This window comes from Stenella coeruleoalba, assembly GCF_951394435.1.
Source record: "Stenella coeruleoalba genome assembly, chromosome: 7".
In the NCBI taxonomy this organism is placed as follows: Eukaryota; Metazoa; Chordata; class Mammalia; order Artiodactyla; family Delphinidae; genus Stenella; species Stenella coeruleoalba.
The window spans coordinates 58,423,327-58,446,325 of record NC_137153.1 but is presented as its reverse complement, the minus strand read 5'-3'; the positions used below and the strand labels follow the sequence as shown (position 1 = coordinate 58,446,325).

At 39.2% G+C, this 22,999-nt stretch overlaps 1 protein-coding gene across 7 annotated transcripts in view; it reads left to right on the top strand.

The window, feature by feature from the left end:
• The first annotated feature begins 719 nt into the window (after positions 1-719).
• The window catches only part of CCDC171 (coiled-coil domain containing 171), a 358,505-nt gene continuing 336,225 nt past the window's right edge, over positions 720-22,999 (top strand). For 3 of the 7 annotated variants that reach the window (XM_079927997.1, XM_079927993.1, XM_079928000.1), the window contains exons 1-4: positions 720-1,035; positions 2,479-2,532; positions 9,978-10,135; positions 17,236-17,371. In XM_079927997.1, coding sequence (XP_079784123.1) covers positions 10,092-10,135; positions 17,236-17,371 — 180 coding nt within the window. In that variant the 5' untranslated portion in view covers positions 720-1,035; positions 2,479-2,532; positions 9,978-10,091. Of the gene's footprint in view, positions 1,036-1,124; positions 1,402-2,478; positions 2,533-8,993; positions 9,178-9,977; positions 10,136-17,235; positions 17,372-19,351; positions 19,414-22,999 lie in introns of those variants that run through there. The other 4 variants (XM_079927994.1, XM_079927996.1, XM_079927995.1 and 1 more) reach the window with 4 other exon arrangements.

Here is a 22,999-nt window from a genome sequence, read left to right as displayed (position 1 = left end):
TGCGTGTGTATATGTGTGTGTGTGTCGGGGGTGGGGAAGAGGACGAGGGTAGGAAAGGGAGCTGGGGCACTTGCTAAGGCTCTGAGGACTTTTTCGTGAGGTACCTCGTTACGTAATATTTATAACGAAAGGCGCTGCAGCTGCATCAGCGCGCTGGCCCGCATTTTGCGTCCCCGTTTACAACCACCAGCTGGGATACAATGGGGATGGGAGGAGGGGACTAGAAGCGTCCAGCAGGCGGATAGCGGTCTGAACAGCGGGAAACCAATCATTGGTGCAGAAGCGAGCCCAGGGAATTTCCCCCGGTTCTGGCACCAGACCACGGACCCCGAGGGGCTGTCGTGACCCTACGGATCAGCAGGGGAGCCAGCTTAAAAATGCAGCATCTGGGATCAGTCCTCTTAAGATTTTTATTCAGTAGGCGGGGAAAAGGAGCTAGGGCTTAGAAACCTGCCTTTTCAGTCGGCTCTCTGGGGATTCTGGGACGGTGACCCGGGCACCTCACACTGAGACCACCACACTGGAACGTGGGCCGAGGGGTCCTCAGGCTGAGGTAGAAGGGGGGAGGGCCCGCGCCAGGCGCGAAACCGCGCGCGGTCGCGAGCGCGCCGCTCCCCAGCAACAGCGCATGCGCCGGTCGCCTTCCAGAAAAGCCGCGCAGCTTCGCGGGCCCGGATCTTCCAATCGGAGCCCGGCGTTCTCCGAGTGTGTATCCTGGAGCTGTCGGCTGCCGGAGGCGGGAGGAAAGGGGCCGCCCGGGCCCGGGCGGGGCCGCGGCCGGCGAAAGTCTGCGGAGGTCTGCCAGGGAAGTCGAGTCTCCGGAAGTGGCAGTTGTAAACACCGTCTCCCTGGGGCTGGTCTCCCTCTTGTTCCCCCCTGTGCTCTTTGTTCCTCCTCCCTGGGTCCTAGAATCCGTCGTGTTGCAACAGTTTTTGCTCTGACCCCGCGGCCTGCCTGGGCCTCTTTCTGCCTTTGAGATCCGAAGCTGCCCCAGGGGTCTTGGGTGTGCAGTCTGGATCACGGGAGACCCCTGAGGTAACCACCGGGAGTGGGGTTTTGGAGGGGAAAGATTTGGGCTGGGAGGTGTTCAGAGGAAAGGTATAGGGGGCTGCAGTGAGGGTTATGGGGACCCCGAGTTAGTTTGAGGCTGTTCTGCGGCAGTTCGTGTCGTCTGTGGGGACACACCTCCAGCGCCTTGCGCCGGGCCTCTGCGCCCACCTGAGGAAGATCTTCCTGAAGCATTCTAGCCAAAGACCGCTGCCTCAGTGCCCAGAGGCCTGGGTAGGGACCAGAGGGCAGGACCCAGAGGGCCTGGACTTGGAGCTTCTTAGGTTTACAACTCCGGACTGCTGGGCTCTTTCCCTCTCAAGAATCAATAAGGCCTTCGAGGACAAGGACCAGGTCTTTTTCATCCCTTTTTAATAAAAATGCCAGCCACGCCTTAGACATTCTATAAATGCTCGGTAAACCAAAGAAAGAGTTTATGCTAGGCTGTCTTCTGTAGCTTCTACGCCAGGACTCTTAAGAGACAGAAGAGAGGGCTGTGAGTTTTTCCCGGGCTGTGCAATTTCTGCAGAAGTGGAGCCTACTTTTGACTGTTCTTTCTTTATTCCATGTGATATTTATCCTAGGCAAATACACTTTTTTTTCGTTTTAAGCAGATCTCCAATGATAACTGCGTAAGTTTACTTGAGAAGCAATTTCATTAGGTGTCCGACTCTTTTGAAGACATTACACATGGATGTTTTATAGTTGTTTTCATAATCTTGGTGAAAAGAACCTACCATTTTTTGTCACTTGTTTTATTGAACAGTTAGTGCCTAATAACAAAAGCCTAGAGTCGGAGATGCACTTGGTTTCCCTTGAAATGAAGAGGAAACAAAGGCAGTGCAACCTTCTAAAAGGAAAGATGAAGGCAGTAATTTTAGTCTGGAGCTTTCTGTATTAGTCTGGTGGAGGCTTTTATTAGCTCTGTGACCTCAGCCAAATCACCTAAGCTCCCTGGGCATTAAGATGCCTTATCTGTCAGATAAGGAGGATGGACTTGGTCTCTAAAGTCGCATTTAATTCTAAAATACTTTGATTGCCTCAGCCCATTTGTCTTGGTCTTGTTTTCATGAAAGAACCAAACATCTTTTTTAAAGGTGAAATGTGTAAGTTTGCTGATAGACACCCACAACACAGTTTTGGTTACTGTTGAAGACAGCACTGAGTTATGAAAGAGGATGGATTTAGGAGTCAGCCAGAATATGAGCTTGAATTCTAACCCTCCCACTGGATATCTTTACACAAGTTACTCCACCTCTCCAAGCCTCAGTGTTCTCATCTGTGAAATGTGCATAATAATCTCTAGGGTTATTGGGAAGATTCACTGAGATCAGGTATGTTTAATGTAGTGTCTGGCATGTAGGAAGTGCTCAACAATAGCTTTTATCTTTTCATCCTCCCCACCCCTCCCCTTTCCCTTGATCTGTGCAGACACATTGAGAGAGATGAGTACATTCTGGATGACCCACAGGACTCAGATGTGAGGTAGGAAAACTTAGTACCAGTGGTGGCTGTGAAATCTAAAAGCAGAATTGTCTTACTTACTCTCGGGATGTCCAGACGATTGATCTCTTGGCCTCAGTTGCCCTATTACCTATTTCTAAAAACTTATTGAAGAATGATATACATAACATCCCCTCATCTATTTCAGTGGGAATGGTGAGAATAGTCCAACTTCACTACCAGGAGAAGATTAAGATATTAATACATTAACATAAAAAGCTGATTTAAACTTTGCTGTTATCCATCACTGCCCAAAGGATGCCCTGGTTTTGGCCCAGCCCAGTGGAAATTCCATCTGGATTGAGAAATCCACTGGAAGTCTGAGTCATCTCTCATTAAGAAGACCCTGACTTGTAGTTAGTTTGGAAGTGTGAAAGAATGATCTGTGTTTAAAGATATCTGCAGTATCGAGCAGAGTGCTTCCCTGACAAGCAAGGGAAGCCATGGGGTGAGCCATGTCTTGAAGGTCAATAGCAAGGCACACAGCAGAGCTCTGGAGTTAGGGATTTCTCAATCTAGGTGGATTGATGGGGCTTTGAATCGTGACATTGTCACTTCCTAGAGATGTGACTTTGGACAAGTGACTGAATATCTTTAAGCCCCAGTTTTCCCCTGGTATAAAATGGGGGTATTAATGGTATCTTCCCTTGGGGTTGGTGTAGAGTGAAATGAGATAAGCTATAGAGTCTTGAGCATGATACCTGGAGAAGGGTTGTTTGCCACAGTAGGAATGACGACAGCAGGGAGTGGCTTTGGGGTATCAGTTTGTTTATAGATAATGATGAATTTGATATTTTCAAATGGAAAGCATTATTTAAAGAGTTGCACAGATACTGAGGCTGAAGAGAAAGGCTAACATTGATGGCATATCATAAGAAATTTTTAATTACACATATAGATTAGCCAAATTATTGTTTATCTTAACTTGTAACATTTCATAGGAAAGTTTCAAGTAAAGCTAGGAACATTATGTGAGGACCCTGCATTTCTTTGGCTTAGCTAAATGAAAATATTCCACTGATATTTTCATTACTGTACCTAGCTACTTTAGCTACCTCATCATTTCCTCTTTCCATTCTGATGAAAGAAAAGGGAGATTTTGCTACATCTCTGCTATATTCAATAGCATAGAAGTCCCATCATAGTTTAAATTCAACCACAGACCTACATTTGGCCCTTTGTTTATTTAGTTTTCCTAAAATACAGGTAGGACCTTGAGCCCTAGTGTCATCAAGCACTGATATCAACGAGAGGAAGAAAATAAGTTTGCCAAAGGAGACTATAGACAGGATATATTTTTTATGATGATGAATGTAAAAAATGAGGATATATAATTCACCTAACATAAAATTCACCATTTTAAAGTATACAATTTGATGGTTTTCACTATATTCACTAAGCTGTACAGCAATCACCATTATCTAATTCCAGAACATTTCCATCACGACCCACCCCCCCCCGCCCCACCCGCCAAAAGAATCCTCATAACCTGCTAGAAGTCAGACCCAATTCCCCCTCTCTCTACTCTCTGATAACCGCAAGTCTATTTTCTGTTTCTATAGATTTACCTATTCTGGAAATTTCCCATAAATGGAGTTATACAATATATGGCCTTTTACATCTGGCTTCTTTCACTTAGCATAATGTTTTCAACGTTCATCCACGTTGTGGCATATATCGGTACTTCATTTCTTTTTATCGTTGAATAATATTTCATATTTTGTTTATATATTGGCCAATTGATGGATATTTGGGTTGTTTTCACTTTTTGGCTATTTATGAACAATGGTGCTATGAACATTTGTGTACAAGTTTTTGTTAAAGTCCAGTAATTATCTTAGAATGTGTGTTGTTGGTTGTGCTGGGTCAGTATTCTCAGATATGCAGTTTGTTGAAAGTGTGGATTAAAATCTTTGTATTTCAGGACAGTTTTCTTGAATTACAGTTTTTAGTGTTTGTTCTGTTTCCCTTGCTTTGATCTTCTTATTCAGGGACTCCTGCTGTCCGCATGTTGGTTATTCTTTGCCTATTTTCAGTATTTTTTCACTTTCTCTTGAATCATTTTGATCTCTTTCTTAAATTTTTATTTAAAAATTTTACTTCTTTTTTGTTTCATACGTCCTTAAAGGCATTTTTTTGATCATGTGTATTTACTCTTGTTCCCTCTAATTTAATGTTCCTTGCAGAAATGATTTTTAATTTCTAATTCTTTCTGATCTTTTTCACCTTATTTCTGAGGTTTTTAAAAAATTTTATTTTAATTTATTTTAATTTTTCTGATGTTTATTTATTTATTTATTTATTTAAGAGAAGTCAGTTCAGTATTTAAGTGCCTTATTCAGTCTCTAATTCTGATTCCTATTCTTTTATGCCTTATACCATTTTGTTAATGTAGCTCATTTTGAAGTAGTAAGTTATGATTTTCATCTGTTTTGTGGGCATGTCTTTCTGTCATTCTTTCATTTATAGGAGTCCATTCTGTTCCTTACTCTCTATTTCCTTATGTTTGTATGGGATTTGACCACTCTACTTTTCTGTTGCTTATTTATTTATTTATTTTTTCTGGTGCGCGGGCCTCTCACTGTTGTGGCCTCTCCCGTTGCGGAGCACAGGCTCTGGACGCGCAGGCTCAGCGGCCATGGCTCACGGGCCCAGCCGCTCCGCAGCATGTGGGATCTTCCCAGACCGGGGCACGAACCCGTGTCCCCTGCATCAGCAGGCGGACTCTCAACCACTGCGCCACCAGGGAAGCCCTTTTGTTGCTTATTTTTATGAAAGGTTAGTTGACCTGAACTTTGAGCAAGGTTCAGGAAAGCTTTTCTAACTTCACAGAACCCTGTCTTTTGTTTGTTGTGAGTGTTAAAAACTATGGTGGCTTGGTTCTGACATTTCCTGGTCCTCTTTCCTCCTACAGTTTGGTCTGGGCCAGGCTCCGGACGCGCAGGCTCAGCGGACATGGCTCACGGGCCTAGCTGCTCCGCGGCATGTGAGATCTTACCGGACCGGGGCACGAACCCATGACGTTTGCATCGGCAGGTGGACTCTCAACCACTGCGCCACCAGGGAAGCCCAGCCCCTGCTCAGTTTTGATTCCAGCCTCTACTGATTCTCATTAGTGTGGGCCCCTGTCCAGGAAGTAACTTGACAGTCAGTTATGAAGGTCTGTGAGGCTGGACTGTACCAACCCTTTCAGGACTCTCTTACCATACGCCTGTTTCATATGCCAGTTTCAGCTGCTGCGCTCAGGTTGTACTACAGCTCTTCCCATTAATTGTCTGTTGACCCTTTGGGGGTCCTTTCAGATGCATACTTGTTATTTTCCTCTGCTTGCTTCTCTGTAGATACCTCCACTCTGTGCAGGTTTTGTGGCTGTTGGTGGTTTGCCCTTATTCATTTGTATTTTGTAATTATTTGTTTTTTGTAAATATTGCCCATGATTTTCTAGTTTCTCTATCTAGTTACCTTAGATAGGATTTTTATAAACTCTGTTATGTAAATTAATTAGGAAATTAAACTATAGAAAAACAAAGAGACTTTATAAAAGACACACACAGGCAGGGCTGGTGTAAGAACCCATTTTGTAGTTTACATGTCACTCTTTTTTTTTTTCTATTTAACCCTGTAAAAGCATTTTCAAGCTTCTTATACATATTAGTTTTCTTCTGTTGTGTAACAAGTTACCAAAAACTTAGTGGCTTCAAACAGCCCTCATTTATTATTTCTCAGTCTCTGTAGGTCAGGAATCTGGGCACTGCTTAGATGTGCCCTCTGTTCAGAGTTTCACTAAGTTGCTGTCAAGGTGCTGCTGGCTGTGTTCTCATCTGGAGGCTTGACTGGAAAGAATCTGCTACCTAGTTCATTTAGGTTGTTGGCAGAATGTATTTCCTGTTGGCATCTATATGACTGAGGGATCTGGCTTTTTACTGCCTGTGGGTTGGAGCTGCCTGCAGTTCCCTGCCATGTGGCCCTCTCCGTAGGCAGTTCACAGCGTGACAGTGTGCTTCTTCACGATCAGCTAGAGGTTGCCTGTCACTTCACTCTGCTAGGATAGAGTCTTATATAACATAATATAATCATGGGAGTGCAGCCTGTCACCTTTGCCATATTCTGTTGGTTAGAGGCAAGTCACAGGTTCTGCCCGCAGTAAAGGGGAGGGTATTATACAAGAGAGAAACACCAGGGGGCAGAGATCATGGGGAACCATCTGCCTACTACGGTATCTGTTTCAGTGATCTGGAAGTTAATGAAACTTGCACCTGAGCTATAGAAGACTATTTTCTCTCTAGAAGACCGTTCAGATTTGAAGATGTTACATAGCAAAATAATACAGTGAAAAACGGTGGTTGCCTTCAATTTAGCTTTATTGAAACAACTATGTTAAAATTTGGTAAACTACCTCTTCCCACACTTCTCTGCCTAAGATCAAAACAAAATAAAAAACGCAGGCATTATTAAGGCCCTAAGTGTATAAATTCTTTCCCTGGGAGGTAAATAGAGGTTCTGTTTGTGCCTGTTGTGACACATATGCATATGTGTGTGTGTTTCATCCTTTTCACTTTATTTTTTTAATTTTTATTTTCTTGCGGTATGCGGGCCTCTCACTGTCATGGCCTCTCCAGTCGCGGAGCACAGGCTCCGGATGTGCAGGCCCAGCAGCCATGGCTCACGGGCCCAGCCGCTCTGCGGCATGTGGGATCCTCCCGGACGGGGGCACAAACGGGCGTCCCCTGCATCGGCAGGCGGACTCCCAACCACTGCGCCATCAGGGAAGCCCCATCTTTTTCACTTTAAAAATAGAAACATTTTGTATATACTTTTGAGCCTTGTACATTACTCTTAAGTATTGGAAGAGTCCCTTCTAACTCTTAAACTTCCATTCTGAAGGCACTTCCTCTGGAGTCTGAGCTTTGGGGGCATGGTGGTAAGATGAAAAGATTTTGGGACTCAGTATCAGAAGAGCTTGATTGAGTCCTTGGTGTCCCCTGCTTAGTAGCTGACTGGCCTTAGGCAAGTCATTTAAGACTTTCTGAATTAGATGAGTTTCTGTAATTGAAATGAGGATAATGAACCTCAGGTAAGGTAATTTATAGTTTAACTGTATCAACAATGACCTTGTAGAAAGAGCTTCTGCTTTAGAGTTAGATAGATAGTAATGAGTTGGAATTTTGGTTCTGTAACTATTTGTCTTTTGACAAGTTACTTCTAATCTCTTAGTTTTCTCTGTTGAAAAGGATAATCTTTACATTGCAGTGTTGTAATGATTGGAGTTCTATAGGTTCTATGTATAAATAAAATACCAAACACAGTGCTTGACATTTTACTAGGTGCTCAATAGATTAATGATAGTGGTGTTTGTTTGTCTACCACTATTCCCAAACTTAGTATTTAGGTCCCTGGAGAAATGGGATTCCACCCCCCCGCCATCTTGGTAAAAGTTCTGTCTTCTTTGTCCTAGGTCAAACTATTCTGCATCAGCTGTGTGAATCACTGACTGTTTTGAAGATCCCTTAGTGTTTGGCTGTAGGAGCCATTGGTCAGTTCCCAGTACTGTGTTTGAGTCTACATTTCAGTTGGCTTATTTGAGTCTCTTTTCTTTCAGTGATCTCTCTCAGGGTTGTTTATTGCGAGCAGGGACAGATCAGTTTAGATTTTTTTGGGGGGGGGCATCTTCTAGCTATCCCTGTATACCTACAATTTTACTAAACAATTCTTTTTTTTTTCATAATGGTGCGCCTTGGTGGGTCATTTATCACTCAGTGTCCTGGCCTCTCAGGCCAGTGTCCTGGCCTTTTAATTTTTATTTTTTTGGTTGCGCCACATGACTTGTGAGATCTTAGTTCCCCACCAGGGATTGAACCCAGGCCCTTGGCAGTGAGAGCTCCAAGTCCTAACCGCTGGACCATTAGGGAATTCCCGCTAAACAATTCTTCTATTACATCTTTTTTTTTTTTTTTTGCGGTACGCAGGCCTCTCACTGTTGTGGCCTCTCCCATTGTGGAGCACAGGCTCTGGACGCGCAGGCTCAGCGGCCATGGCTCACGGGCCCAGCTGCTCCGCGGCATGTGGGATCTTCCCGGACCGGGGCACGAACCCGTGTCCCCTGCATAGGCAGGCGGACTCTCAACCACTGCGCCACCAGGGAAGCCTTCTTTTATTACATCTTTAACCAGACCAAATCACCCCAAGTGTCACCTACTCCTTTCCTTTATCAGAGATCTCAGAGGGTTTGTGTTACAGTAATAGAAACTGACAGTGACTGTGTACTGTATATGTGCTGTGTATATTACTTAAATATCAAATATATGAGCTTGATATAGTTATCTCCTTATGGTTGAGGAAACAAGCTCAGAGAGTTTAAGTGGCTTGCCTATGACCACATACTTGATGCTTATTGGAATCCTAGCTCAGATCTCTCTGAGACCAAATCTCATGGTCTTTCTTAGGATATTGGACTTCTGCTGGGGATACCAAGAGACCTTGTGAGATCTTCATATTTGTGTCTATTTGGAGTTAGTTAGTTATCGAGATGTTTACCCAAAGATTCCTTCATACTGTAGTAACTTAGAGTTGTTGACTCTATAATTTGGAGTGTCTCTGGTAGAAGAGTGTTCTGGAGAGAAGGCCGGGGTAAGTGACAAATGCTCTCTCCTTTCCTTTTTCCTCTTCAATCCCTTGGGAGAAGGCCTTTGAAAATTACTGTAAGATCTTTTATGTGGGAGTGCCTTGGCCTCTTTGATTGTAACATTGCATTAAAAATATTTCATTTATGAAAAAGTCTTTTGGGACCCCAAAACATCCCTGGACTGCATTTTCTTTCATACTGAATTCTGTGCCCTAGAGATAGGCACTACCTATTCCTCTTCCAGTTTAAGAACAATTAGTCACTATTTTATTACTTTTTATTTGAGAAATTAAAATAATCTAATAGTATTAGCTTATTCTTATAAGAAGGAATTTCTAATGTTTTGTCATTTTTGTTTCTAATCTTATTTAAAAAGAAATAAAACACTGTGACTTTTATTTTATTTTTTATAACTTTAAAAAAATGTTTATTTATTTATTTATTTAGGCTGTGTTGGGTCTTAGTTGTGGCACGCGGGGTCTTCATTGCGGCACGTGGAATCCTTTTGTTGTGGCATGCAGACTCTTAGTTGTGGCATGTGAACTCTTAGTTGTGCTATGCATGCGGGATCTAGTTCCCTGACCAGGGATTGAACCTGGGCCCCCTGCATTGGGAGCACGGAGTCTTACCCACTGGACCACCAGGGAAGTCCCCAAACACTGTGGCTTTTAAAAATACAAGTATTTACATGTTTTTTAAAGAATAATCTTAAAAATACAGATAAGTCAAAAAACAAAAGAAAAATCACCCCTAGTCTCAGGACTCATATAAATAACTGCTGTTATATTGTTTACTGTTTTAACAGACTTCAGCCCATGTAACCTGTAAGCCACAGACGTCTTGGACAGTTTTAATCATTAATAACGAAGTATATCATTAAGCAACAGTGGGGTATTTTGAAAGAGTTGGAAGACTCATCATGAGTTTGAATACTTCAAATAATGCTTCCGGTGATATCCAAAGGTAAGCCTCCAGTCTCTTCTTCTAGTTGAGGAACGCTTTTGGTTGCAGGGAGCAGGGAGAAATAAGTGGTTGGAGAGGCTGATTGTAAGAATTCTCATGGGATGGTAAGGGAAGTGGAAATTTCATGGGACTGGAGGGGCAAGGATGATGCCTCATGGAAACCAGAACTGGGTCTGGAGACTCTGTGTGGCTCTTTATGCTCCTTTGTTAACTCAGTGTACAAAAGTCAGTGTCTGTACTTTCTTCAGTCCCTAGAGACTTGCTTATTCTTTTCCACTTCTCTAAATCTTTTCTTCTGCTTATTCATTATTACTTGGCTTGCCACAATCTGTGTTGCTGTGTTTCCTCTTATTTCCTCATTGCCCCAACTCTGATTCATCACTCTACTTAAGCGTTCTGTTAGTTTTAGCTCCTGTTCGTAACTGCTTCTTTTCTTGGAGTTTACATTCTAAGAATTGCTGTTGCTCATCTTTTTTGTACCATTCATATATGCCTTTGGGTGAGGTGCCTACCTTTGGTTTATTCATATCTCATGTGAATAATATAAAAACTCTGAGTCCATAATGCAAAATGGAGCCATTTCGGAGAGTGCAACTCAAAGTGTGGTTTACGAAGAAATAAGTACAGAAATTGAAAGCAAGTGTTTAGAACCTTATAATCATGTAACAGAGTAATTTTCTATTTGTTGAATCTAATAATAAAACAGTTAGAGTTGAATTTTATCTATTTTTAGATTTTCTTTTTTAATTATCCCTTTTAAATATATTTTACAGAAGCAATGGGAGTGGGGTGGGTATAGTCCTTGCTCACGTTTAGTTTGAGAAGAACTGATCTTGAGCACCTTTTCAGCAAGGATGTGTGGGTGGGGTGAGTACCGTGACTAACATGTACTTTGCTTTATAAATAGGATTTGCTATGTAAACGTTTCCTACCTGTCTTTAGGAGCTACCTGAAATCCTTTCTGGAGCAAGACAGAGAATAAATGAGTAAAATATTAATATTTTTCTTCACTAAAATTTTATCTTAAAAAGAATTTTTTCTTTTAGATGTGTCAAGGGTTAAGAGTGAGGTCTCATCAGCTGGTTCTCCACCACTATGGTGAGGAAGATGGTTCAAAGAGTGCTAAAGAGAGTGTTTTAAGGTTCTTTTTTGCTCTGATATCCTGTCTTATATATGTGCATATGTATATATACACATAGATATGTATATTTTAATGCAGATAATGCATATGTTTTTAGAATAATTTAAGAAATACAAATGAATAAAACGATGAAACTGCTTATAATGCTACCACTTAGAGTTAACTACCAACAGTATTTTGGTATTTACTTGCCCAGACCTTTTCTTTTGAACATATAAATATATATTTCAAAAATTAGAATAATATTTTACATTAGTATCTTGCTTTTTCAATTTTGGGGGGAACATCCTGCCAAATTAATATACATCTGTCATAATTTTTAATGGTTAAATTACTCTTCAGACTTCTAGAATCTGGACCGATGAAGTTATTTAAACTCTGCTGTTTACCACGAACGTACTTTCTGTTTCTATAGATTTGCCTTTTTTGAACAATTCATATAACTGGCGTCATACAATATGTGGTCATTTGTGTCTGGCTTCTTTTCAGTAGGCATGTTCTTCAGATTTATATTGTAACATGTATCAGTACTTTGTTTCTTTTTATTTCTGAATATTATTCCATTTTATGGATATATACATTTTAGTTAACCATTCACCAGTTGATGGACATTTGGGTTGTTTCCACATTTTGCCTATTATGAATAACTCTGCTATAAACACTTGTGTGCAAGTCTTTGTGTAGACATATTTTATTTCTCTTGGGTAGATTCTTAGGAGCACCATTAGTTCATCATATAGTAAATTTACGTTAAAATTTTTAAGAAACTTCCAAATTGTATTCTAAAGTGACTGAAGCATTTTACATTTCCACCAGCAGTGTATAAGGGTTTTATACATTTCCATATCCTCCCCAACACTTGTTGTTTTCTGACTTTTTGATTATAGCCATTCCAGTGAGAGTAAAGTAATATGTCATTGTGATTTTATTTTGTGTTTTCCTAGTGAGCAATGATGTTGAACATCTTTGCATGTGCTTTTTTTGCCCATTTGTGTATCTTCATTGGTGAAAAGCCTATTCAGATCTTTTGCCTGATTTTAAATTGAGTTATTCATCTTTTTCTTATCGAGCTTCAAGAGTTCTTTATATATTCTAAGGGCTTCCCTGGTGGCGCAGTGGTTAAGAATCCGCCTGCCAATGCAGGGGACACGGGTTCGAGCCCTGGTCCGGGAAGATCCCACATGCCACGAAGCAACTAAGCCTGTTTGCCACAACTACTGAAGCCCATGCACCTGGAGCCCATGCTCTGCAACAAGAGAAGTCACCACAATGAGAAGCCCATGCACTGCAACGAAGAGTAGCGCCCGCTCGCCACAACTAGAGAAAAGCCTGTGTGCAGCAATGAAGACCCAACACAGCCAAAAATAAAAAATAAAATAAAATAAATTTATTAAAAAAAAGAGTTCTTTATGTGTTCTGGATACAAATCCTTTATCAGATATATAATTTGCAAATATCTTTTCCCATTTGTTGGCTTGACTTCATTTTCTTAATAATGCTTTTTGAAGTGTAAAAGTTATTAATTTTTATGAAGTTCAATTCTTTTTCTTTATGGATTGTGCTTTTGGTTTCGTATCTAAGAAATTTTGCCCAGCTTAAGGTCATGAAGATTTTTCTCCTAAGTTTTTTTCTAGAATTTTTATAATTTTAGTTCTTACATTTAGGTCCGGGCTCCATTTTAAGTTACTTTGTAGTATATGGTGTGAGGTAAGGGTCTAAATTTATCTTTTTGCCTGTGGAGATCAGTTGTTTTAGCACCATGTGTTGATAAGACTATCTTTTCCCCCATTGAATTGTCTTGACACCTTTGTTGAAAATTAATTGACTGTATATGTATGACTTTATTTCTGTGGTCTCAATTCTGGTACACTGATCTACATGTTTATTCTTAATTCAAATTCTACACTGTTTTGATTACTGTAGCTTTATGGTAAGTTTTGAATTTAGAAGGTGCAAGTCCTCCCATTAGTTTTTCTTAAAGATTATTTTGGTTTTTCTGAGTCCTTTGCTTTTCCATATAATTTTTAGGGTCAGCTTGTCAATTTCTGCAAAAAAAAGCCTGCTGGGATTTTCATAGGCAATATGTTGAATCTGTAGATCAATTTGGGGAAAGTGGCCATCTTAAAATACTAGTCTTCAAATACATGAATGTGAATGTGGAATGTCATTTCATTTACTTAGGTCTTCAATTTAGTTCAACAATAATTTATGCTTTTCAGTGTAGAAGTCTTTCCCTTTTTTTGTTAAATTTAATCCTAAATCTATTTTATTTACTTGATGCTATTATAAGTGGAATTATTTTTTAAATTTCAGTTTTGGATTATTTATTGCTAGTGTTTAGAAATGTGATTGGTTTTTGCATATTGATCTTATATTCTGTGACCTTGCTGAAATTGTTTTTTAGTTCTAGTCTTTTTGCTTCTTAATGGATTTCTTAGGATAATCTTACAGGATCATGTTTTTTGCCATTAAAGACAGTTTTACTTCTTCCTTCAGTATATGTGCCTTTTATTTCTTTTCCTTTTTTTTTTTTTCCTGATTGCACTGTCTAGAACCTCCAATACAGTCTTGAATAGAAGTATTACTAGCAGACATCTTTGTTTTGTTCCCAGTCTTAGGGGAAGCTTTCAGTGTTTCACCATTAAGCTTGATGCTACTTTTTGCAGTTTTTCATAGAGGCCCTTTATCAGATTGATGAAATTTCCTTGTATTCCTAGTCTGTTGAGTTTTTTTTTTATTTTTTTAAATCATGAATGGGTGTTGGATTTTGTCAAATACATTTTCTGTATCTGTTGAGATGATCATATAGTTTTCATCCTTTGTTTTAGTAAAATGGTATATTACATCACTTGAGTTTCAGACATTATACCAATTTTCTATTTTGGGGATAAATCCCAATTAATCATGTTGTAATTTAATTCTTTCAAGATGTTGCTGGATTTGGTTTGCTAATGTTTTGTTGAGGATTTTTTGTATCTCTATTCATGAAAGATATTGGTCTGTACTCTTCCTTTCTTGAGATGTCTGCCATATTTTGGTATTAGGTAATGCTGGACTCAGAATGATTTGGAGAAATGTTTCCTCCTCCTCTAATGTGAGGATTGGTATTATTTCTTCCTTAAAGTTTGGTAGAATCTGGACTTGGACTTTCTCTATGATTAGATTTTTAAAATTATTAATTCAATGTTGTTGTCTGTTATAGGTCTGTTCAGATTTTCTCTTTCTTTTTGAGTTAGTTTTAGTAATTACTGTCTTTTTAGGAATTTGTCCTGATTTGTTAGCATAAAGTTGTTCATAGTATTCATTATAATCCTTCTACGTTGGTAGTGCCATTCCCTTTTTTATTCTTTGTTTATACTTTGAGTTTCTTCTCTTTTTTCTTTGTCTAGCTAACCAAAGGTTTATCAAGTTTATTCATCTATTTAAAGAATCAAATTTTGGTTTCATTGATTCTCTGTTGTTTTATTTTAGTCTTATTTAAAAAAAATTACATATGCATGTTATTTAAAGACTAATTGTTCTAAAAGGCTTACTTACTGCTGTTAGGAAAAATAGCAGTGCTTATTACCTTGAGACAAATAACTTTCTTTATCCCTAGAAAGAATCATTTTCAACTCTCTGAGATGTTTTTTTAAAATCCATACCTCTTCAAAAATTTTTTTTATATTGCTATTTTATTTTTCATGTTTAGCCATTATCTACTGACTTTCCACTATAGACGTTCATAATTTAGTTTTCATTCATACTTGCCTCCCTTTTCTATTCTCTCTTCATTTAGTGATATATAATCTTGGTTAGATTAATCAATGTTTACATTATCGTATAATTATCAAAACTTCCTAGTTGAGTTATGTAGTAGTATTCAGTGACAATTTTTTTTCTCGTATACATTTTGTTTTTCTTGGATTTAATTAATAGTTGTCTCATTTGTTGTTTACTTGGTTTAATTTCCATGAACTTATGAATTCAACTTCATACTCCCACCAAGTTTTATAAATCTCTCAATATGTTCACATAGTTGATGTATTCTTTTATTTTCTCTTTTCATCTTAAAGAAATTACTCCTGGAGGCATTGGCCAGTACAGTTGGAACAGATTACCCTTTAAGTGATTTGCTGCACAAATTTCACTGAGTGCTTCCTTTCATCACTATCTTAGACATCCCTTTGCTGTTTTCTTATCTTAAATACCCTACTTCTGGGATCCCATTTCTTTCTCTTTCTCAGTGTGGGTCCTTATTTTGGTGAAACAAGTCTTCCAGTAGCCCCTTATAAATGTTTTGATGTCTTGTAGATCCGAAATAGTCTTTCTCATACTCTTGTCTTTTTTTTTTGAAAGTTTTAGACATTTATTACCAAACTTCTAAAAACTTTTCTGCCAGTTTACACTCTGATCATAGTTATGAAAGTGTGCATGTTTCATCTTCCCTTCCCCATACTCTTGTCTTTGAATGGTACTTGTTGAGCATAAAATTCTAAATTGGAAATTATTTTCTCTTGTAATTTTTTTAGGCATCTGGGAGATTTTTGTTTTAAATTTATTTATTTAGTTTTTCATTTCTTAGTTTGTGTTTTTGATTTCCAAGGGCTCTTTTTTTGTTCTATGAATATTTCATTTTTAATTACATCCAGTTTTTGTTTTATGGATTTTTTTATCCTCTCCTATTTTTCTGAGGATTTTAATGTTAAGGGTTTTTTCTTAATCTTTTTTTAAAGTTATCTTTTCCCTGCATCATCTTCGACTTCTTCCCTGCCCCTTGTAGTCTCTGTCTTTCTTATCAGATGTTGCTTAACTTCTGGTGATCCTTGGCTCTCTGTTCATATTTAAAAGTAGAGGCCTAAAAAGATGATTGGAAGCTCAGTGTATGAGACATTCTGTGTAGGGTGATCTGGTTAAGCTGTTTTGCTGGAGAACCCGTAACATTGGCATCTTTAGGTCTTTTTCACCTTGTTGGTTAGATTCTCCAGGGAAGATCCTTCTAGTCTCTGCTTTGGCTGACATTGTTCTGTTAGACAATAAGTATTAGAAGACCAGGGATATAATTTATTATATAACTTTTTACTCGAGTCTCTTGCTTTTGGTATGGAACACTTACCCGATTTGTATCTGATGTCTCCAATCCAGAGACGTTCTGTTTTATCCTCTCCAGGGGATAAACCCCTAGTGTTCTGCCAGAGTGGGGAAGAAATCAATACCCAGTTGTGTGGTGTATAGGGTAGAGGATCTGAGGATCTTATTATTTCTTTGGCAGACTTTCAACCAATTCTCCTGTTTTCTGCTCTGCTTTTACCCCCATTTTAAAAGGTGTTGCCAGTGAACTGAGCTTTTTGGGACTCTGGTGTAAATCAGGTTGCTTTTCTTACTGTTGGCTTTGAATTCAGCTCTCTTTTATAAATCACTTACCACTTATCCACCTGCGTTCCAACTTCCAGTATTTTATTGCTATTGTCTCATCTCTGGTACTAATTCTCCTTGTGAGTTTATATCTCTAAATTCTCTTTGCTGTTAAATTAGTTAAAATTTTAATTTTACTTTTGGGGAGAGAGTAGAACTTTACTCTGCCATTTAAAAGCATGAGTCTGTATTCTCTTATACTTTCTCTTTTTGTAATATGTGTTATATTTGCAATAAGTAAAATATATTATTTAAAAAGGTTAAAAGGAAAGAACTCAGTCTTCTCCAAAACTTGCCAGCTTGTGATAGGATCAGATAACCTTTATTGCCTATCTTGAACAACATGGTGGTTTCCCAGTGGACAGTGGTTTGTTTCTAGTCATATACTGCTTTGCAATTCCATCTAGCTTTTGCAATCAATATCTTTTACTGGAATGTAAGTTTCTTTAGGGTAAGGACCGTAACATGTTCCCTGTTTTTTTTGAAAAATAAGTTATCAGAAATACGGGAAATGCTGGAAATTTACTTAATAGTAATTATATTTTATTTTGATCTCATTTTATAGGTTGAAGAATGCCTCATCTGATATAAAACAAATGGTTAAAAATGAAACAGACTTGGATATTACTGCTGATCTCAGAAAGAAACTCCATCGGGCTAAGAAAGAAAAATTAGAAATAACAACTAAGCACAATGCAGAGGTAGAATTTATTTTTTTCTCAAATAATGTTAAAAGTAGAGTTTGATTATTTTAGATTCATTTCATATTAGAAACTACTTGTTTTAACATTTATCACTGTAACATTCTTGTGCTTAAAAAGGACATTAATAGAACAGATGGTTTTTTTAAATACAGTGGAATTGTATAGGAGTGTTAAAGTAGAAATTTAATGAAGTATTGTATTTATTGGTATGTTGCCTTAATTTTATTTTAATTAATGAATTATATTTACTCAAAAGTGTTAATTGATGAATGCGTTTGGTGACTAAGGGATTTGTAAATTAGGCATTTTGGAAATCTTAATGTAGTTTCCTTATGGTCTCAGTCATAGAACAGTCTCTTAAACAATTAGATTTGAGTATGGAATTTTTGATCAGTGTAATTCATGAATTATCTTAGTTTTTCAATTGTATCATTATATCTTTTATTAATATGTGTGTGTATATATATAAATATCTGTATTTCATATGTATATGTGTATATTCCAAGGACAGAAGTTATTTTTTACTCTAGGATAATTCATGAATTATATGTTTATGTCTCTTCTGTCGTCTTTCTTCTCTGTTTTCTTCTTTTTCTTTATTTAAGTCTTACTCATTCTTAAAGCTCAGCTTAGGCAGCCCGATGTAGTGGAAAGAATATTGAGTTACAGAGACCTGGACTCATTCTTGGCCCTTCCATTTACAACATATGTGACCTTGGGCGAGTTATTTATCCTGTACATCTTTGGTTTCTCATTGTGAAATGCTGGTCCCAAAGGGTTGTTGAGATAATTAAATGAAATAGAATTTGAGAAGTGTCTGTGCACTGTAATAGTAGTTGACATTTATTGACAGTTAAGCATAAACAATGTATTTTCCTTCCCTTTTTGCTAAAATCCGACGCTGTTCTGTCAGGAAACCTTTTAAAGCCTTGCTAGGTGAAAATGATTACTCCTTTCTTTCCTCTCCCATAACATGTTACTGTTACAGATATTTTAGAGCTAAAACATTTATTTCACGCTTACCTGCGCTTCTTTAGTCCTTAAGCTTCGTGAGAGCTGAAAGTAGTGACCATGCTTTGTCCCTGTACCTGTCGAGTTGCTTATTGGCACGTAGTAGGCCCTCAGTAGCTGTGTGTTGAATAAACGTTCGGAAAAATGATTTTTTTTCAGGTTCTCTAAGGAACAGTGGTTTATGATTAAAATAACAAGCGATCAATCTATGACTGTTTTATTTGTATTTTTAAGGGCAATTGAGGTAATTTTAAAGTGATAATTGAAGTAGTAATTGCTTTTATTTATGTTGTACTATTACATACTGAACATAAAGTAGTATTTGTTAAATGGGTGCTAATTGTTCATAATCTCCAAAACTTATTTTATAAGCCAAATGTACATTTTACTTGAGAATATTAGTATCATGATAATCATTCATCCATTAAATATATTCTTTCACATATATTTATAGTTATCACATTTCTCTTACCAGAACATACATTTATTATCTTTTATTTGATCAAAATATTTTGAATTATGTGTTCACATTAAAGAGATTGGAAATTATCTCACGGAAGGAAGAGAATTTTCTCAAAATAGGTAGTTGTAGTTGGTTCAACTCCAGGTTTGTATTACTGTTCAGTTTTACTGTTTCAATTATTTGTTTAGCTGATTTTACTCATATTATATAGTAATATTTTTAGCCATGTAATTTCTAAATATGTCCATTATAAAGCAAGGCAGAGAGGAATGAAACTATCTAAAAACTAAGGCCAGATATTTGCCTTATCAGGTACTCCTAATGCTAACACACTGGCTGATTGGCACAAAATTTCTTTAAAATCTAAGTGTCCTATCAATAGGTGAATGGATAAAGAAAATGTTTCAAATATGTATATATATATATACATATACACATATAAATGAATATATATATATATTATTTTTTAAAAAAATTTATTTCTTTATTTTTGGCTGCATTAGGTCTTTGTTGCTGAGTGTGGGCTTTCTCTAGTTGCAGCGAGCGGGGGCTACTCTTCGTTGTGGTACGTGGGCTTCTCATTGCATTGGCTTCTCTTGTTGCAGAGCATGGGCTCTAGGCATGCGGGCTTCAGTAGTTGTGGCACGCAGGCTCAGTAGTTGTGGCTCGTGGGCTCTAGAGTGCAGGCTCAGTAGTTGTGGCACACGGGCTTAGTTGCTCTGCAACAGGTGGGATCTTCCCGGACCAGGGCTTGAACCTGTGTCCCCCTCATTGGCAAGCAGATTCTTAACCACTGCACCACCAGGGAAGTCCGTGTGTGTGTGTGTGTGTGTGTGTGTGTGTGTGTGTGTATACAATGGAATATTATTCACACAAAAAAAGAGTGACATCTTGCCATTTGTGACAATATAGATGGACCTTGGGGCCATTATGGTAAGTGAAATAAGTCAGACAGAGAAAAACAAATACTGGAGGGACCTTCAAGATGGCGGAGGAGTAAGATGTGGAGATCACCTTCCTTCCCACAAATACATCAGAAATACAACTACATGTGGAACAACTCCTACAGAACACCTACTGAATGCTGGCAGAAGACCTCAGACCTCCCAAAAGGCAGGAAACTCCCCACGTACCTGGGCAGGGCAACAGAAAAAAGGAAAACCAGAGACAGAAGAATAGAGACAGGACCTGCCCCTCTGGGAGGGAGCTGTGAAGGAGGAAAAGTTGCTACACACTAGGAAGCCCCTTCACTGGCGGAGACGGGGGGTGGGTTGGGGGGAAGCTTTGGAGCCATGGAGAAGAGCACAGCAACAGGGGTGCAGAGGGTTAAGCAGAGAGATTCCCGCACAGAGGATCGGTTCCGACCAGCACTCACCAGCCTGAGAGGCTTGTCTGCTCACCTGCTGGGATGGGTGTGGGCTGGGAGACGAGGCTCCGGCTTCAGAGGTCATATCCCAGGGAGAGGACTGGGGTTGGCTGCATGAACACAGCCTGAAGGGGACTAGTGCACCACAGCTATTGGGGAGCGAATCTGGGAAAATGTCTAGACCTGCCTAAGAGGCAAGAGACCATTGTTTTGGGGTGCATGAGGAGAGGGGATCCAGAGCACTGCCTAAACGAGCTCCAGAGATGGGCACCAGCTGTGGTTATCAGTGCGGATACCGGAGACGGACATGAAATGCTAAGGCTGCTGCTGCAGCCACCAAGAAGCCTGTGTGCAAGCACAGGTCACTCTCCACACCTCCCCTCCCGGGAGCCTATGCAGCCTGCCACTGCCAGGGTCCCGTGATCCATGGACAACTTCCCTGGGAGAACACACATCGTGCCTCAGGCTGTGAAAACGTCATGCTGGCCTCTGCTGCTGCAGGCTCACCCTGCATTCTGTACCCCTCCTTCCCTCCGGCCTGAGTGAGCCAGAGCCCCCGAATCAGCTGCTTCTTTAACCCCATCCTGTCTGGGTGGGGAACAGACGCCCTCAGGCGACCTACACGCAGAGTCGGGGCCAAATCCAAAGCTGAACCCCAGGAGCTGTGCGAACAAAGAAGAGAAAGGGAAATCTCTCCCAGCAGCCTCAGGAGCAGTGGATTAAATCTCCACAGTCAACCTGATTTACCCTGCATCTGTGGAATACCTGAATAGACAATGAATCATCCCGAAATTGGGGCAGTGGACTTTGGGAGCAACTGTAGACTTGGGGTTTGCTTTCTGCATCTAATTTGTTTCTGGTTTTATGTTTATTTTAGTTTAGTATTTAGAGCTTAGTATCACTGGTAAATTTGTTTATTGATTTCGTTGCTCTCAGAATTCCATTTTTTAAAAAAATATATATAATTTTCTTTTTCTGTTTTTGTGAGTGTGTATGTGTATGCTTCTCTGTGTGATTTTGTCTGTATGGCTTTGCTTTTACCATTTGTCCTAGGGTTCAGTCTTTCCATTTTTTGGGATAGTTTTTAGCGCTTGTTATCATTGGTGGATTTGTTTTTTAGTTTGGTTGTTCTCTTCTTTCTTTCTTTTTTTAATTACTTTTTTATTTTTAATAATTTATCTTTTATTTTATTATTTTCTTTCTTTCTGTCTTTCTTTTTCCTCCCTTTTCTTCTGAGCTGAGTGGCTGACAGGGTCTTGGTGCTCCAGCCGGGTGTCAGGCCTGAACCTCTGAGGTGGGAGAGCCGAATTCAGGACATTGGACCACCAGAAACCTCCCAGCCCCATGTAAAATCAAATGGTGAGAGCTCTCACAGAGATCTCCATCTCAATGCTAAGACCCAGCTCCACTCAACAACCAGCAAGCTACAGTGCTGGACATCCTGTGCCAAACAACTAGCAAGACAGGAACACAACCCCACCCGTTAGCAGAGAGACTGCCTAAAATCATAATCAGTTCACAGACACCCCAAAACACACCACCGGACGTGGTCCTGCCCACCAGAAAGAAAAGATCCATCCCCACCCACTGAAACACAGGCACCAGTCCCCTCCAGCAGGAAGCCTACACAACCCACTGAACCAACCTTACCCACTGGGGGCAGACACCAAAAACAATGGGAACTATGAACTTACAGCCTGCAAAAGGAGACCCCAAGCACAGTAAGATAAGCAAAATGAGAAGACACAGAAATACCCAGCAGATGAAGGAGCAAAGTAAAAACCCACCAGCTCAGACAAATGAAGAGGAAATAGGCAGCCTACCTGAAAAAGAATTCAGAGTAATGCTAGTAAAGATGATCCAAAATCTTGGAAATAGATTGGAGAAAATACAAGAAATGTTTAACAAGGAATTAGAACTAAAGAGCAAACAAACAATGATGAACAACACAATAAATGAAATTAAAAATTCTCTAGAAGGAATCAGCAGAATAACTGAGGCAGAAGAATGGATAAGTGACCTGGAAGATAAAATAGTGGAAATAACTACTGCAGAGCAGAATAAAGAAAAAAGAATGAAAAGAATTGAGGACAGTCTCAGAGACCTCTGGGACAACACTAAATGCACCAACATTTGAATTATAGGGGTCCCAGAAGAAGAAGAGAAAAAGAAAGGGAATGCGAAAATATTTAAAGAGATTATAGTTGAAAACTTCCCTAACATGGGAAAGGAAATAGTCAATCAAGTCCAGGAAGCAGAGAGAGTCCCATACAGGATAAATCCAAGGAGAAACACACCAAGACATATATTAATCAAACTATCAAAAATAAAATACGAAGGAAAAATATTAAAGGCAGCAAGAGAAAAGCAGCAAATAACATACAAGGGAATCCCCATAAGGTTAGCAGTTGATCTTTTAGTAGAAACTCTGCAAGTCAGAAGGAGGTGGCAGCACATATTTAACGTGATGAAAGGGGAAAACCTACAACCAAGATTACTCTTCCCAGCAAGGATCTCATTCAGATTTGACAGAGAAATTAAAACCTTTACTGACAAGCAAAAGCTAAGAGAGTTCAGCACCACCAAACCAGCTGTACAACAAATGCTAAAGGAACTTCTCTAGGCAGGAAACACAAGAGAAGGAAAAGACCTACAAAAACAAACCCAAAACAATTAAGAAAATGGTAATAGGAACATACATATTGACAATTACCTTAAATGTAAAAGGATTAAATGCACCAACCAAAAGATATAGACTGGCTGAATGGGTACATAAACAAGACCC